At 37.1% G+C, this 17,232-nt stretch overlaps 1 protein-coding gene across 1 annotated transcript; it reads left to right on the top strand.

The window, feature by feature from the left end:
- Positions 1-696: 696 nt before the first annotated feature.
- On the top strand, positions 697-5,660 carry LOC124644066 (zinc finger protein 728-like). Its single transcript, XM_047183269.1, has 3 exons — positions 697-844; positions 2,560-2,781; positions 3,876-5,660. The coding sequence occupies exons 2-3, from the start codon at positions 2,606-2,608 to the stop codon at positions 4,444-4,446; spliced, it is 747 nt and encodes a 248-aa protein (XP_047039225.1). The 5' UTR covers positions 697-844; positions 2,560-2,605; the 3' UTR covers positions 4,447-5,660.
- The last annotated feature ends 11,572 nt before the right edge of the window (positions 5,661-17,232 follow it).

The following is a 17,232-nucleotide window of genomic DNA, read 5'->3' as shown; positions in this document are numbered from 1 at the left end:
CCTGTCCAAGCAAATGCGCGTGCTCTATGATATAACCTGCTCGGCTGGCTGATCTATTTATATGAGAACAGCCACCGTAGCCAAAAAAAGGCTAGGAGGACATCATTATAGAGCAATAAAACAACAGTAAATAAAAAATTTGCAAATCGTTATCAAACTCGTACCGTAGTTATATTTGCGAAAAAATATTTTCTATTCTACTATTATGGTATAAATGCGGTAAAACTAGCAACATTAATCTGTCATCCAATATAAAAATGTGTGACGAATTCATGACAGTGACGTCAAATTAGTGATGGTAGATGCGATTCTCTTATCGATTCTAATTGTACAAATATATCGATTTTCATAAATATAATAATGAAATAGATATTTATACCATCTTGTCTTTAAGTTATAAGCAGGTTTCTTTGTCCTTTTGTACTTCCTGGCTTTATCCCAGAATAATGTCAATTATAAAGAGTTCTGGTTTAGTTAGCATACTAACACTTTAAACCTGAAAGTTCAGAGATGGGCTTTTAATGCTCCACAAGCGTGGATTTATGTTTTGATTTCTAGCTGGAAGACACATAAATGACACTTTTGCTGCCCAGCCCAAAGGGAGTTAATCGAATCCACTACACAATTTGTTTCCGATTCTTAAAATCGATATCTCATAACGATACCGAACTACTTCACATCACTAGAATTGTCTGTAGCGTGTATTTTTATGTCTATGCAAAATATTTTTCAGCAAGTTTTTTTGCAAAGTCAACTTCAATTGATGCACAAAAAAGTAATAAATAAGTTATAGAAACGCACAATTATTTTGAAAAACAGTTAATTGTGAAGCTAAATAACGCAGGTACGTAATAAATGTGTGTAAAACGACAAAAGATCGTGTTTACATAAGTATTTTGATAAAAGTTAAAATGTGTTCGTAGTTATGTCAAAACGTAAAGAAAAACTGTTTTTAAATGTCAGGATATAATATCATTGGTTTTTAAGCAGAAATAATGTTAAATTTACCATGAAAACTATATTTATATAGCTCTACGACTATATTACGGAAAGTTTTTGCTACATACGACGTTATTTTCGATCATATTTTTCATTTTGAAATGGTTGATGTGTGTCTTTGTAAAAATAAATAGTTTACTGATGTTGGTATTTTATTGAGAAATCTTTATCGGCCAAGTTAATTACTGCACGAAGTTAATAACTTAGTTTTTACTTGGATAAACTGAGGTTAGAAAAACATACGGTTTTTTATATTTACCAAAAGAAAATAGACTTGTAAAGCATATTCCTAGTTGACACAACATTCTTATAATGTCTTAGTTGCCTTTATATGTTTTGAGAATTCGTTCAAATATTATTTGACGTTCTATTTGATGGAATAAAGACACCATTGTTTCATTATTTATGTAATTATCCTATCTATTATCTAACTCAGTGGTTCTTAACCGGTGGTCCGCGGACCACTGGTGGTCCCTGGAGGCATTCCAAGTGGTCCGCGAAGCATTGCTTCGCAACGTTGCTAATCTAACTTTATTTTTAACGACTTATCTATGCGAACAGGGGTTTTCGCATGGACGTATAAAAGATCCATCTTACTTGTCTAACAGAAAAAAAAATATGTTTGGGCTACATTTTACGTAATTTGGCTTTGAGTCTTAAAAAATAATGCAAATTTCGCGCTCGCTTCGCTCGCGCATTATAAAACTGTGTGCCTTTGTTTTTGAATTTGTCAACAAACAAAAAGTAAAGTACGTTTGGGCCACATTTTACGTAATGTTTGGTTTGAAATCGAAAAAAAATTTCGCGCTCGCTTCGCTCGCGCATTTGGAAACTAATTGCTTAGGTATGACAGTAGGTACATGCGTTTTGTAAACGCAATGTTTAGTTTGTAAATTAAGAATTTAGTTAAAGCTATTTAAATACGTACGTGGGTTTTCGAAGCTTCTGATTTTTAAAAACAAGCATAGAAATCTGTTGGATGCCACTGCCGACATGCGTTTAGTTTTGAGTAGTGCTGAACCAAGAATTCAGAGGTTAGTTAAGAGAATGCAGTCACAAAAATCTCATTAAAATGTGTAAATTTTAGTTTTTTGCTAAATAATAAAGAAATGGAGTGCTAATTATAAAGTGTGCTCGTATTCTTTATCAAAGAACCCTCAATTTAGGTAAACCATTGCGGTGGTCCCTGGGAAGACAAACTTTTGGTAAAGTGGTCCCTCATGCCAAAAAGGTTAAGAACCACTGATCTAACTCATCATCCTCCGAGCCTTTTTCCCAACTATGTTGGGGTCGGCTTCCAGTCTAACCGGATTCAGCTGAGTACCAGTGCTTTACAAGGAGTGTCTGCCCTATCTGACCTCCTCCACCCAGTTACCCGGGCAACCCAACACCCCTTGGTTAGACTGTTCAATGACAGCCGGGACCTGCCGTTTAACTGGCCATCCAAAACACAGTCATTGGTGTCTAAGATATACTTAAAAAGTACATACAAATTTAGAAAAGTTGCATTGATATCTATTATCCAACCAATTGAAGAAAAACCTTGTGATGCCTTTTCAGAAATACTCCCAAATTGTAACTCTTCACTAAAACCCAACATTGAATAATGGAGTTAGCAATCAAACCAGAGTCTCGCACTGAACAGCACACAGACCTTCGCGAGGAAATCATAACCAGAAGCAATATGGATATTGTGGGGGACGATATTGTAAAGGAACACTGTTACGTCAGATCTAATGCTAAGAAAGTGTTCTACTATCATCTGAGCGACCATAATTATTTGTAAGTATTTAAATAGATTTTAAAAAGGAGATTGGGCAAGAATGTATGAAGTTTGGTCCAAATGTCCACCACGAACGAGACCTATATAATTAAATAGTCCACTTAATTTAGAGTAACTTTTACTAAGAAAGTAAAAACAAACAATGCCAAAAAAAGTTGTAGCCAAAAATGTATTCTTAATTTTTGGTAGTTTTTTTATGTTATCACTATTATTTTTTATTTTATTCCACTCTGATTTCCGCTATTTATCTAAAACGTAGCTGAGTAACACACATTTGCATATAAACAGCCCATATTTTTTTGCCCGATGGATGTAGGTACTAACCAATTGAGGCGCCAGAAGTGCTTGAATATACTGAGCGGTGCCTGGATCTAAGAATGTTCGATGTAACTGGTGGTGTCTTCTCTCTAATAATGAAAATTCTATTTTGTCAGAAGTTACAGAAAGTACGAAAATCGAACATCACGAAAAGTAATTGAAAAAAATCTATAAAATGTTTTATTTCATTTTGCTATAACTTTTTTCTGGCATTATATTTTTTTTTACTTTCATAACAAAAAATGTTCTATATTTAACGGGCTATCTAGCCATATAGGTCTCGTTCGTGGTGGACATTTGGACCGGAATCGCCCATTGTCCTTTGTAATCTTTAGGATTTTGGTTTCCTAAGTCACCAATTGACAAAGGATTTATATAAAGAATTTGACTGCCTCATTGGTCTGGTTGTAGCATAGCATGAATGTCAGTGTACAGTGTCCTGAGTTTGATTCCTGATTTTAGAAACTTTCACAAGCAGCTCAGAGCCCAAAAATTATCAGTTTTACACCCCCGTTTCTAGGAAGGTGACTCCTGAATGCTACTTAAAAACATTAGTTACAATTCCACAGTGACAGTCAGAGGATGTCAGGTAGATTTAAGAATTTTATAGGCTATAGCCTTTCTTAATAAATGAGCTATCAAACACTGAATAATTTTTCAAATCTAACTAATAGTACCACTGCCCCTTACAATATAATAATGAAACAAACTTTACCTTTCAACCTCATAGTATTATGACAGAAAATCCTAATAAACCAATTTCAATTACTTCCAGCAACCACCGCAGAGCCTTTAAGCAAAACGCACAACAGAAAACCAAAACAGACTTACAGAAACTGAAACAAAAGCCTACAAAAACACGCAAACGAAACATCAAAATAACAGAACTAAGAGCCGTTTATAACTGCAAGGCATGCGGTTACCGTACTATGAACCGAGAAATATTTCCAAACCACAAATGTGAGAGGGAACCTATATTCAAACCTTGCACGGACTGTGACAAGAATTTGACCCCGGAAGGATACCAACGATGCCACGAATGCACTTATTTCACAAAAAATAAGTCGAGTTTGAAAGTTCATATGCGCATTCATGCGAAAGGGACTCCTTATAAATGTACGGAGTGCGAGTGCTCGTTCAAAGATCTGAAGGACCTCATTCTACATTACGATGAAGTTAAAGATTTGAAATGTGATTGTGGGTATGCAACGCATGTTAAACAGCAGATGGTAACACATAAGAGAACGCATACCGGTGAGAAACCTTTCTGCTGTGGTGTATGTAGCTTTTCTACGAGTGAACGGTCAACATTGCATAGGCATTTGAAAACTCATGATAGGATTTAGTATATTAGACGGGGCTAAAAATATTGGGTCAAGTAAGGTATGTTTCAAATCCTAGCTGCCGACTGCATGAAATCGACCGCAGCTGTACTGCTGGGTCTTAATTCTGCTAATTTTACGTAAGCGACATACGATTGATATCCAACTGAAATCCAATTACGATTGAAGCGTATATGGCATTCTGCTGTTTTTTCTTTTAAATACTTACACGTTTTTATCCTTTTCTGTAATTCAATAATGAATCACATTGTCTGCAAATGATTTACGATAGCAATATGATTGTAGAGCAAACTACCGTATAGACCAAAATCACCAAAATAGCACACCAATCGCAAACCAATGAAATGTTATTGGAATACGATTGGTCTTATATTAATAGCAGAATGCCCGCTAAGGTTAAAACTGCTATTGAGATTTAATTGATATCCAATTGTCACATTATTTACTTAGCAAGAATCAGGCCCCTGGTTTGTATGTATGTACATGAAACCGTTTTGTATCGAAGCGGCAGCAGCACGTGCAGTCGCCCTCAGATATCAACAGATTTCATGCAGTCGCTGCAAGTGCGGTCGGCAGTTGCAGTCGGCAGCTAGCATTTAGAACCAACCTTAGATATATATTTGTTACAAAATTATTGATTTGGTATTGTTTGAAAGTTTTATAGATCTCGTTTTTATTTTCAAAATATGTATTTGGTTTTGTAAATTGACTTAGATTTTATGTTCTGTCTAAAGTACATGCGAAAAAAATATGATTAAAAACGGCTATAGGTATCGGCACGAATCTTGAGCGCTGACCCTCATCTGCGCAGAAGTGATTTATTAGAAAAGAACCAATCCCGAGTGACGGCTATGACGCGATGCGCTGCGGGCCAATCACCGCTTTAGCCCGTCCCCGCGCCTCACTTCATACCAAAAAAAGGGACTTAATAAATTTCTTCTGCGCAGGTGAAGGTCAGCGCTCAAGATTCGTGCCGATGATTATAATAATAACATGACACAGCTGTACCGATTTTGGTTTCGATTGATGAGAATAAAAACTAATGAGTATACAGAAAGGTTCTTTAGAAAAGTAGTTTGTAATGAGTGATTGAATCTTAAACGGTATTTATTTACCTATATCATGTTTATTATTTTGTTCTTATTTTATACTTTGCATAAATATGACGGCGTGTTCGTCATCAGGTTAAACTGTAGGTCCCGGCTGTCACTGAACATCCTTGGCAGTCGTCGGGAATTCAGAAGCCAGTAAGTCTGACACCAGTCTAACCAAGGGGTTATTGGGTTGCCCGGGTAACTGGGTTGAGGTCAGATAGGCAGTCGCTCCTTGTAAAGCACTGGTACTCGGCTACATTCGGTTAGACTGGAAGCCGACCCCAACATAGTTGGGAAAAAGGCTCGGAGGATGATGATACCCCAAGTATCATTGAATGTATGTAAATATTATTTTTTTCTGGTTATGACCAAAGATGACTAAGCTATGTTTTTTTTTGGGAGTTAATCCGACTTTACTTAATTTTATTCTTTATATTTTTTCTCATAAGGCCTCTGCCTCGAATTTTGCGGGCAGCGGGGCGGCAGCGGCGGCGGCGCGGGAGCGGGGCGGGCAACGCATACCTGTTCTCGAAACTAGCGGGCAGATCGCGCGGCGCTATAGCAGTGTAGTGTTGTGTTCTGTTGTGTTTGCTGTTCCATATGGGTGTCCTCTCAAAGATGGCCGAAATAATTAGCTCTTGCACGTCCGAAGACATTTTGATACGTCACAAAAAAAATGTATAACATTATGCCTACAATGCAGACGCCCACCGCGGGCGGTCACCGCTTGACTGGAGCGCACCGCTCGTTGCCCGCCGCCGCGCCGCTCCCGCGCCGCTGTATTCGAGGGCCGGTCCATTTGATTATACGCGTAAGATCCTGCCGCTCCCGCGCCGCCGCCGCCGCCGCCCCGCTGCCCGCAAAATTCGAGGCAGAGGCCTAAGTTATGAATGTACCTAAATAACATTTATTGATATCGAATGTCCTATTATAACAGGGTAAGCACAAAAATTACTTTGAAGTATATTATTACCGAATCTTGACTTAGGTAAACATTGAATGTATTGAATTGCTTAAAAAGAATTTTATGTATTTTTTGTTCAGTAAAGATTACATAGAGTGACCGATACTTGAATACCTACATGATTCTATTCATGATTACAGCCTTTTTTTTATCGTCCCACTGCTGGGCTGCGGCCTCCTCTCACACGGAGAAGGATTGAGCATTAATCACCACGCTTGCTCAATGCGTTTTTGCTCAAATTGGTGTCTAATATTACTTAGAAAAGTTGCATTGGTACTTGCCTGACCTGGAATCGAACCCACACCCTCATACTCGAGAGGTTGGTTCTTTGCCATCACCACTTTTTACTCTCATAACGATTTTTAAAAATCTCGATTACTTTAATCGTGTTCAAGTATTGATCACTACTCACTGGTCATCTTATCCTATATAATACTGTAGGTATTGTTTAAAGGATATATTGTCTGATTGTTGAAAGTGTGATTCTTATATTAAAAACTGTTGTTATTATTTTTGTGGTTTTTATTGCACTTTTTATCATACTAATATTATAAAGTTTTGTGAATGTTTGTTACTATCGACGGCGGAAGTTAGTTTTTACCTGTGCTGATACAATAAGGGACTACACACACTTATTCAGCTCTATTCGCGTTTCGCTGAACGGTTTTGGTCACACTTATTCAGCTCTACTTCTATCAGCGGCGTACAGCGGCGTAAGAGTGCGTACGGCGCTGAATATGCTGCGAAGACGGTCAGCTACTCAATTAGTATTGTGCCCTCAACATGGACAGTTCTATGTGCGATATTTTTGTCGTTTCGTTACTTGCAGAAGACATAGAAAATAATAAGCTTAAAAAATTAAAACGTAAACGACAGCGGGTCGACCCACTTTGGGTAAATAGAAAGGTTGGAGAATACGCGACATTGGTACCCCAATTAAAACAAAATAATACTAAATTCAAGGAGAATGATACTCATAATAATTACGTAATAATAAATCAAATCTATCCAGGAGCTATGCAGGTTGCAACTTGTCGACAAGGAGTTGAGTACCATACGTGTGCAGCGCTGTTCCGCCCCATTCAGCGTCGAACGCGGCGGAACAGCGCTGAATGCGGCAGATCAGCGCTGATCTCCATCTAAAGCACTCGCATGATAAAAACACATCTGTTCTCATTTTATACTTGTTTGCCGCGAAAGCTGAATAAACGCGGAAAGCTGAATGGATGCGTACGCGTCTCCATACAAAATCGTTGTTTTCTATGGACATAAGCTGAATAGAGCTGAATAAGTGTGAGTAGTCCCTAAAGAGGAAACTTTTCTTTTTGTTTTAATATATAGGTACTTTATTTTTATTAAACATTAAAAAGTATAATTGAGTAAATAACAATATAATACAGCTGGAACAAAAAGGTGAATAAATAAAACAATATTTAAGTTTTATATAAAAAATGCAGTTTATTTACAGAAAAAGTCAGTTGTACAAAATTCATTCTTTATAATTAAATATTCGTATAATATTTTTACAAATTAAAAAGTTCTTAAAAATAATCGGAGTATTAACACACCCGTACATTTTAGTCTAGAATAGATATTTTTCGACAAAAATACTATTTTTTATCAGTGGGATAGTTACAATATTATGTAGTTACTATAAACTAAGGAATACGCGTTTTCTACATACACATTACTTCTAAATGTTTATATGAGTAGTGGTAAAAATATAGTTTGAGAGCCCAGGATAGTCAGATATCACCTAATTTTCTCGCTAACAAGCCGTTTTCCCGCGTCCCATGAGAACTTCTGCTCGTACCGGGATAAAATATGGCCTATGTTACTCGGGAAGAATGTAGCTTTACAACAGTGAAATAATTTTTCAATCGGTTCAGTAGTTTTGGAGCCAAACATAAAACTTAAAAGATAAATTAGCGACTAACTGCTATTTCAATAAGCTATCTTTTTATTCATTTGCTTATCTCTAGATAGGATTTTGACACATCCCTAATAAAAGCGACGTCAAAGCCGATCCACAGATAAGTTATTGAAATTAGCCGTAAGTAAACACTCGAATGGCTAGAAAGAATGTTACTTGTGGGATGACGGCAGATAGAAGAGTATGGAAGGAGAAAACATGCTGCGCCGACTACTAATAAAATTGGGATCAGGACAGGAAGATGATGATGCTTGCTTTTATATTTAGCATATATTTAATTTGCGAGAAAATAAGGGACATCTGACAGCCCTTGGATCTAGGTATATAATATTTAAGTCATATTTCCGAATTACCCTATACGATAGTCATGGCAGAAACAGTTTTCATCAAATAACTCTGTCGTTCTGAAGTTAGCTATTAAAAGCTTTGCGCAGTAGTGATTTTTTTGTACTTTACCATAGTGAAGTTACTACTTACTAACTTCAGAGCATAGGTATTTGACGAAAACTCAATAATATCGAAACTGCCGTCTCTTACGCTCGTAAACATTTTGAAATGTTTTTTATTGAATAACCGTGGATTTCTATAACTTATCTATCTATTTATTTCAAACTCAAAATATTTATTTGCCCGTTTATGATTACATATTGCATTTTTAACATTACTTCCAAGTAAATAATGTCAAATGCGGATGGAGACCACGGACTAGCAAGCGCAGCGTAGGACGACCTTATAAAGGTCGCCGTCGTCGCTGGATGCAGGTCGCCTCCAACAGGTATCTGTGGAGATCTAAGGGGGAGGCCTATGTTCAGCAGTAGACGTCCTATTGCTGAGATGATGATGATGAAATAATGTCAAGTTGCAATCTCTAATCGCAAAAACAACGGATATGTTATAGAAATCCACATTTAGTACATTTTAGATAGTTTTTGATCTATTGCTATATTCTATTGGAGTATATGGTCTAAATATTTTGTGAAGGCTACATTAAAGGCATTATTCTTAATTTCTAGAGAGGCACATACACGTACTACCAGCATATTGGTCGGTTCCACCACCTCCTGATAAGTTGCTGATTAATTAATCTGCCAGATAAACAATAATAGTATTTTGGAAAACTTTTTCTACAGTCGGTTAGCCCCATGGTAAGCCATTTATAAGCCGGTGTTATGGGTGTTAACACAACTGATATGGGTACTACATAATATTATATTTTCTAAATACATATTATAACACCCATACCTCAACCGACCGTACCGGGAATCGAACCCGGGACCAACAGTTCGACAGTCCATGATATTCAGTGTTGGGCGATCCATCTCTATAGAAAGGCTATATAGACAATTTTTTATCCATGTGCGCGAATAATTGTCACGGGACGAGTGGTAAATAATATGTTTTATCTAAATATGGTGGAACTATGAGCTGGATGCGAGAAGCCGAAAATAGATCTCAGTGGCGTGCACTTGGAGAGGCCTATGTCCAGCAGTGGACTGCGATAGGGTGATGATGATGATGATGATGATGATGATGATGGTGGAACTGACCTTACAAGTCCTAGGAACACTAAAGTCTGTATAGAACTACTTAGGTTACCTTTACCTGGATATAATATGGACAATACCTCCTTTTTTGAAGTTGGTTAAAAATCTTTTTTTTTTTTTGCATTTTCATAAAGCCCGTTTTCAGTGGTTACCGATAAAATGTCTGTTAGTTATCCGATAGTTAATGCTATCTGTCAGATAAGTTCCTGATAGGCTATCAGAGACTTTATCAGTAACCTGCGAAACTGGGTATAAGTATTATATTGTCCATATGTAGTATCCATTTTGAATTATACTGAATGACTAAGGCAGCTTAGTTTAAGTTTTTAAACAACCAATAGGATTTTGTTCATCCGATAAATCGGTGACCTATATTTTGTAGGAGAAAAATAGAACACACTGATATATAGCAATAGTGCAACGTGCACTTCCACAGCAAAAAGATCGGTCCAATTTATAATCATCGGCAAGGATATTGAGCCCTGACCTTCACCTGCGCAGAAGTGATTTATTGGTTTATTGCCTTAAGTGTACAGTGCGCAAAGCGATCCCCACTCTTCCGCCGAGAGCTCATTATCCGTGCCGATAGCTATATCTGTCCTACAAAATGTCGGAAGTAGGCGGTTATTGAAACATCTCGATTCCGCCCACTCAGTAGTAACTGAGTGAAGAAACTCTATTGTTTATTTAAAAACTTAAAAGTTTGGGCTTTATAGCTGCCCTTTTCCTATAATATAAAAGAGTGTAAAAACATCTATATACATATAATAAATCTGTAAAAAAACTGTGTCTGTACATTGAATATATTTAAAAAATAATAATTGGGTGGGGTTTAGAAACAGTAATGGAGCACAAATCCAAAAAAAAAATTCTGTCTGTTTGTCTGTATGTCTGTATGTCTGTATGTCTGTATGTCTGTTTGTTTGTACACGCTAATCTTCGGAACTACTGAACGGATTTCAATGATTTTTTCTTTGTTGTATCAGTATTAAGCCTGGTCAACATATAGGCTATAATATATCTTCGAAACTTGAAGACCTGATGCAGAACTCCAACAGACCAACAAAACTATAAGAGATATAAAAATGGTGCCATGGCAAAAATTGTTTCATGTGATGAGCATTTTTAGTTGAGATAATAAATTTGAAGATCTGGAACACCTGATGTGGAACCCCAAGAGCCCAGCTTCTCTGTACCATATACAGGTATGGCGTTTTAGCAAAAGTTGTTCAATTTGATAAGCACTTTCTATTGACTTATACAAATTGAAGATCTAAAACACCTGATGTGGAACTCCAGGTGCCCAGCTAGACTATAGCATATAGAGGTATGACGTTTTAGCAAAAGTTGTTCAATCTGATAAGCACTCTCTGTTGACTTATACAAATTGAAGGTGTAAAACACCTGATGTGGAACTCCAGGAGTCCAGCTAGACTATAGCATATGAAGATATGACGTTTTAGCAAAAGTGGTTCAATCTGATAAGCACTCTCTATTGATGTATAAACATCGAAGATCTGGAACACCTGATATGAAACTTCAAGAGCAATACTACACTTGAAATGTATAGAAATGAATGTTATGAAATAGGTATGGTGAATCCTATCCTAAAATAATGGACACATATTTTTCTTTTCTCTCTCTCTCACAAACAAATAATAACGAAGATACAACAACGCTTCGTTAAGTCACTGCTTAGTACAAATTTTACATACTTAGACGTGGCGTCACGAGCCCTCACTCTCCGACTTTGTTGCGTTATATCTCATTATTATTTTGTATGTCTCTTCCAGACCTCGGGACTACAGAGTTCCGAATTTTTGGGAGGCAAACGTGGGGCCGAAGCCAACACGCTGAAGCCCTTTTGAGACAACTTTAATGAAATGGTGACACAATACCGTCGATTATCCCTTTATACACTATAGAAATGAACCCAAGGACATTCACCGGTGGACGTCGTTAAAAAAAAGACAATCCCCGGTTCTGTGCTAAACTATTGCTAACTATTGAGGGAAACTACTTGGGCTATTTGTGATGGGATGTTAGTGGATGTCAATGGTACATGTAAAAATGGCAGGTGGAGACTCGCCACCTCACTTACTGGGCCCCCGGGAACCTGAAGCGTGAGGATACCTCGGCGGACTTTAAACACAGATTACGCGCTCCCTGTGCTTACCATGAGGCACCTACCCTCCGAGCAGGGCTACTAATCCTGCTCTAGCGACTCCACTCTGGACGGCCAAGCCAAGCCAGAGGCGTGAGACCTACCCCCGTCATGGTTCACTCCGACCGGCCGGAGATGGGGGATACTCTCCCTGGAGAACTCAGTATATAGTATAGCCCCGCGGGGTTGCTACTCCCCGTCATCAGCCTCAGATGTCCTGCGGTGCCTATATCTCATTATTATTGTCGTTATTATCTCAAGAGCCTTTGTCCCAATTATGTTATGGTCGACTTCCAGTCACGATGCAACTGAGTACCAGTGTTTTACAAGGAGCGACTGCCTATCTGACCTCCACAACCTGGTTACCCGCTCAACCCAACATACCTTGGTAAGACTTACTGGCTTCTGACTACCCATAACGACTGCCAAGAATGTTCAATGACAGCCGGAACCTACAGTTTAACATCCCCTCCAAATAACGGTTATTGGTATCCAAAATATACGTAGAAAGTACATACGAACTTAGAAAAGTTGCATTGGCAGGCACTTGCCAGACCTGGAATCAAAGACGCACGCTCATACTTGAGAGATTGGTTCTCTACCCACTAAACCACCACGACTTCCACTAAGTCACCACGACTTTGTCATCTATTTAATGTTTTTTTACGTAATAATACGTGTAACATTTTTGCCACATAACTTAAATGCAGACTTATTAGAATCACTACTTTTATCCCTATGATCACGCCTATTGCGGTTCAGTTCTCAGCGTTTTGTTTAGTCCAATTTAATTAAATATATGGAACGTTTCTAATGTTTATCCGTATTCCGTTGTTTTCAAGTCAACGGGCCCTTAAAATTCAATATCAGACGGTTCAGATCTTTGATTTTGCTGACCCCGTAGTCGCTGGCATAAGGGACAGGATCCGCGTACGAAGTCGCGGGCAGAAGCTAGTTCATAATAAATACTAAGTCAATAGGAAATTCTAAACTCTTCGGTGGTGTCGGATTGTCGTCCCATCGCGCGCAGAGAGTGAAGGAATAGTGAGCGCACCTGTGTCCAAGCAAATGTGCGTGCACTGTAATATGTCCTGCGCAGCTGGCTGATCTCCTTATATGAGAACAGCCGTGACAGATATGAATCTTTTTACAACCCTCTATATTTTTTTAATATAATGTTGTATTAAAATATATTTAGTATGGATATTATATTCATTCTAAGTTAAATAAAGTTTGTATATGATGCCTTTAAAATATTATTGCAGTACAAAGTATATGTAATCCATTTGGCTAGGCACTAAACTAAATATAAGCAATTTTGAAATTACTTTTTATTTAAAAAACTCAGATTAAAAATCAATGTAAATTATCATCTCCCGAGCCTTTTCCCAACTATGTGGGGGTCGGCTTCCAGTCTAACCAGATGCAGCTGAGTACCAGTGTTTTACAAGGAGCAACTGCCTATCTGACCTCCTCAACCCAGTTACCCGGGCAACAAAATACCCCTTGGTTAGATTGCATGTAAATACAATAACTTAGTCAATTGAAGCATTATCTTAAGCAGTAGTTTATTTGTTTAATACATATTTGTGTACTCAGTATATCTTAGACACCAATGACTGTGTTTCGGATGGTACATTAAACTGTAGGTCCCGGCTGTCATTGAACATCCTTGGCAGTCGTTACAGGTAGTCAGAAGTCAGTAAGTCTGACACCAGTCTAACAATTGTATTGGGATGCCCGGGTAACTGGGTTGAGGAGGTCAGATAGGGCAGTCGCTCCTTGTAAAGCACTGGTACTCAGCAGCATCCGGTTAGACTGGAAGCCGACCCCAACATAGTTGGGAAAAAGGCTCGGAGGATGATGACATATTTGTGTGAAAAGTCCTAAGTATCAAGATTGTTTAAATTAAGTGCCTAATCAAATGGAGTTGTTATATATGTATATAGTAGTTTATTTATTTACAATAAATAGTCTTAATAATTAAATGCAAATTGTGATGAAGCCACGATTGGTTTTACTTTGTTCATAAGATCATTTTCAAAGTTAAAGTACGTTTCGAATGTTTTCAAAACACAGTTTACAGTACGAAATATATTAGCAATTTTGAAAATAACTGTTTTTTTGTACATTCTGTGTTAATGTTATAATTGCGAAAGAAATTTAGATTTAAAGAGTTTTCGAGTTTCAAATAAACTAATTTCATTCATGAAAATCATTTCAGCTGTGATGTGTGACATATCCCTACTAATATTATAAATGCGAAAGTAACTCTGTCTGTCTGTCTGTTACGCTTTCACGTCTAAACCACTGAAATTATTTAAATAAAATTTGGTACAAAGTTAGAGTTGACCTTGAGAAAGAACATAGGATAGTTTTTATCCCGGACTTTTGAAGAGTTCTTTTGGAAACGCGATATATCCGAACTACGCGGGCGAAGCCGCGGGCGGAAGCTAGTAATGTTATAATTGCGAAAGAAACTTAGATTTGACGAGTTTCTCAAATAAACAAATTTCATGAAAATCATTTCAGCTGTGATGTGACATATAGTCAATAACTTTCATATTTATAATATTAATAGGAATACAAGAAAAAAAAAACAGTCAAATTGAAAACCTCCCTTTTTCGGAGTCGGTTAAAAGTGTCAATCACAGCTCGTTTTAGTGAAACCACTCGTACGTGCGTTTTCATACAATAATTATCTTTAACTCGTACGCGATAATTTCCATCTAAAATCCTATAAGCATACATTTCGTTAGAAGCCTCTCAAATTCGGTCACCCATCCAATTCCATACCTTGCTTAACTTTTGACACTCGGTTAAAATATACAGTTTAATCTATGTTTCTAACTTAAGAGTTATATTCTAATACTGTTTAATATTTTGGTCTGTTACTGTGATACGGTTCGGGCTTTCTATTATTTTAGCGTGATATTACCATTTGCCTAGGCACTTAATTAAAGTTAAACAGTCTTGATATGACTTTTTGTTTAAAAACACGACCGGAGAGAGGTCAGACGCAGGACATTTACGAGCTCTCCGATGCACGGGCGAATCAATCACCAACATCCAGACTACGGGCTGATTTGTGAAAGTTTAAGAAAACCCACAAAGCGATTTCGGCCCGACCCGGGAATCAAACCCGAGAGCTCGAGCTCAGCAGCCGCGCTTGCGACCACTAGACCAAAGAGGCAGTAAAAAAATATAGTAAAAATCTGTATAAATACAGGTACTTAATCAATTAACTCATTATTTTAAGCAGTAGTTTATTTGTTAATATGTATTTGTATAAAAAGTCCTAAGTATCAAGATGGTTTACCTTTAGTTAAGTGCCTAGGCAAATAGAGTATACAGTCGACTCTTGTTAATTCAAACCTGCGATATTTCGAACCTCTCGTTAATTCAAAGTTATCACGAGTTCCCTACAAAATCTCTTTATATTTCGAACTAAATCAATACATTTTGTTGCACTTGGTAATTCGAACGAATTAAGCATTGCTATATAACAAAACGACGCGTTAATTCGAATTCTTAGTCGTCTAACATTCGGTAATTCAAAGTTGCAGAGAGAAAGAGGCGGAAAGATTGTAAGTCAGAGTCAGAGAGCAGTCTGAGTAGCAGCAATCTGTTTTGAAGCAGTATGACGGAGCTGTTTCGAAATATTAATTAATTCACATTATGAATACATGTATGGCATGCACACAAATGTGTCTTTAAACTTTTGTCATTGTTATAAAATAGGTAGCAGTTAACAAATAATAATTGATCAACACTTAATAATTCGAAGTTTTATTTATTTTCTCTGACAAATTTCGAACCATTAATATTTCAAAAACTCGATAATTCGTAATATTTTAAGAGTCCCTCGAGTTTCGAATTAACGAGAGTCGACTGTATATATATTTTTGTGTTTTTGTTATAGGATTAAATTGTAGCGTGGTGGTTACAGGAAGACTATATAATAATTCTCCTTTAGAAATATTCAAACAGGGTAGTTTTAGAAATCTACACTAACATTAGAAAGAGGTAAAATTTGTAAATAGGTATGTATAGGATAATCTTTGGGTTTCCAAAATTCTTTCACTGATAGATAGCTTAAAGTTCCCGAGTGCCATTGGCTGTATTGTATCCCGGTACGGGCGAGTGAAACCCGCGAACTTTTGAAAGTTAACCAAACTGGTAAGAAAAACCATTATGTATATACTCAACTAGCTGATCCCGCGAACTTCGTATCGTTTAAACCTTCCCTGGAACTCTACAAACATTTTAAAACCAAAAAAAGCCAAATCGGTCCAGCCATTCTCGAGTTTTAGTGAGACTAACGAACAGCAATTCATTTTTATATATAAGAAGATTAAGTTTATTTAGTTAAAATATATACTTTTCTAAAACACAATTTTGACATTTAAAATTTAACCAGACTGGTAAGAAAGCAGTATTTGTCAATTATGTAGATTTCTAACAGCAAACTACCCTGTATATAAAGGTAAAGGTATATTTGCACCTCCCACGCTACTGCCGAACTATAGTTTATTTTTATATATATGGTGAAGTTGCCTACACTAATAAATGCATTAACGTTGTGTTGATGGAGTGCGGGCATTTTAGTAAGGGAACAAATATAATGACCACCATAAAATGCTTTGATACCCTTAGTTTTGTAACCAGAAATATCTACTGAACACCAGAAAAATAAAGTCTAAAAATGTAATAGTACCAGCTATTTTAGTCACGACTCCACTTTAATTTGTATTCGACCACCAAATTTAGTAAATGATCACCAACTCTTGACGACCAAATTAATGTATTATTTTTGCCTAAATAAGTCACTGTGATTGCCATAAAATGTAGGCTTATTACCAAATAAAGTATTATGATGCCATATTAAGTTATGTGTCCGGCTTGCAATGCATGCGTGAGTGTCAGTATGACGAGTGACAGGGGAAAATGGAAGAAAATGACATATTGCGCCGACCCCAAGTAAAATTGGGAACAGGGCAGGAGAAAGAAGAAGAAGAATGTGTTTCTCAATACACTCCCTCGAAAACACACTCTTATCGCACTGTTTAGAGGCATGCAATAGACAATTT

This window comes from Helicoverpa zea, chromosome 29, assembly GCF_022581195.2.
Source record: "Helicoverpa zea isolate HzStark_Cry1AcR chromosome 29, ilHelZeax1.1, whole genome shotgun sequence".
Taxonomy (NCBI): Eukaryota; Metazoa; Arthropoda; class Insecta; order Lepidoptera; family Noctuidae; genus Helicoverpa; species Helicoverpa zea.
Note: the sequence above shows the minus strand (reverse complement) of the source record. Positions and strands in the feature narration are given on the sequence as shown.

What these genes read in the sequence shown, in the direction of transcription:
- LOC124644066 (XM_047183269.1), top strand. Translation starts at nt 2,606, where the DNA reads ATGGAGTTAGCAATCAAACCAGAGTCTCGCACTGAACAGCACACAGAC. An exon ending in CTGAGCGACCATAATTATTT is followed by an intron (nt 2,782 to 3,875) that starts GTAAGTATTTAA and finishes AATTACTTCCAG; the next exon opens with CAACCACCGCAGAGCCTTTA.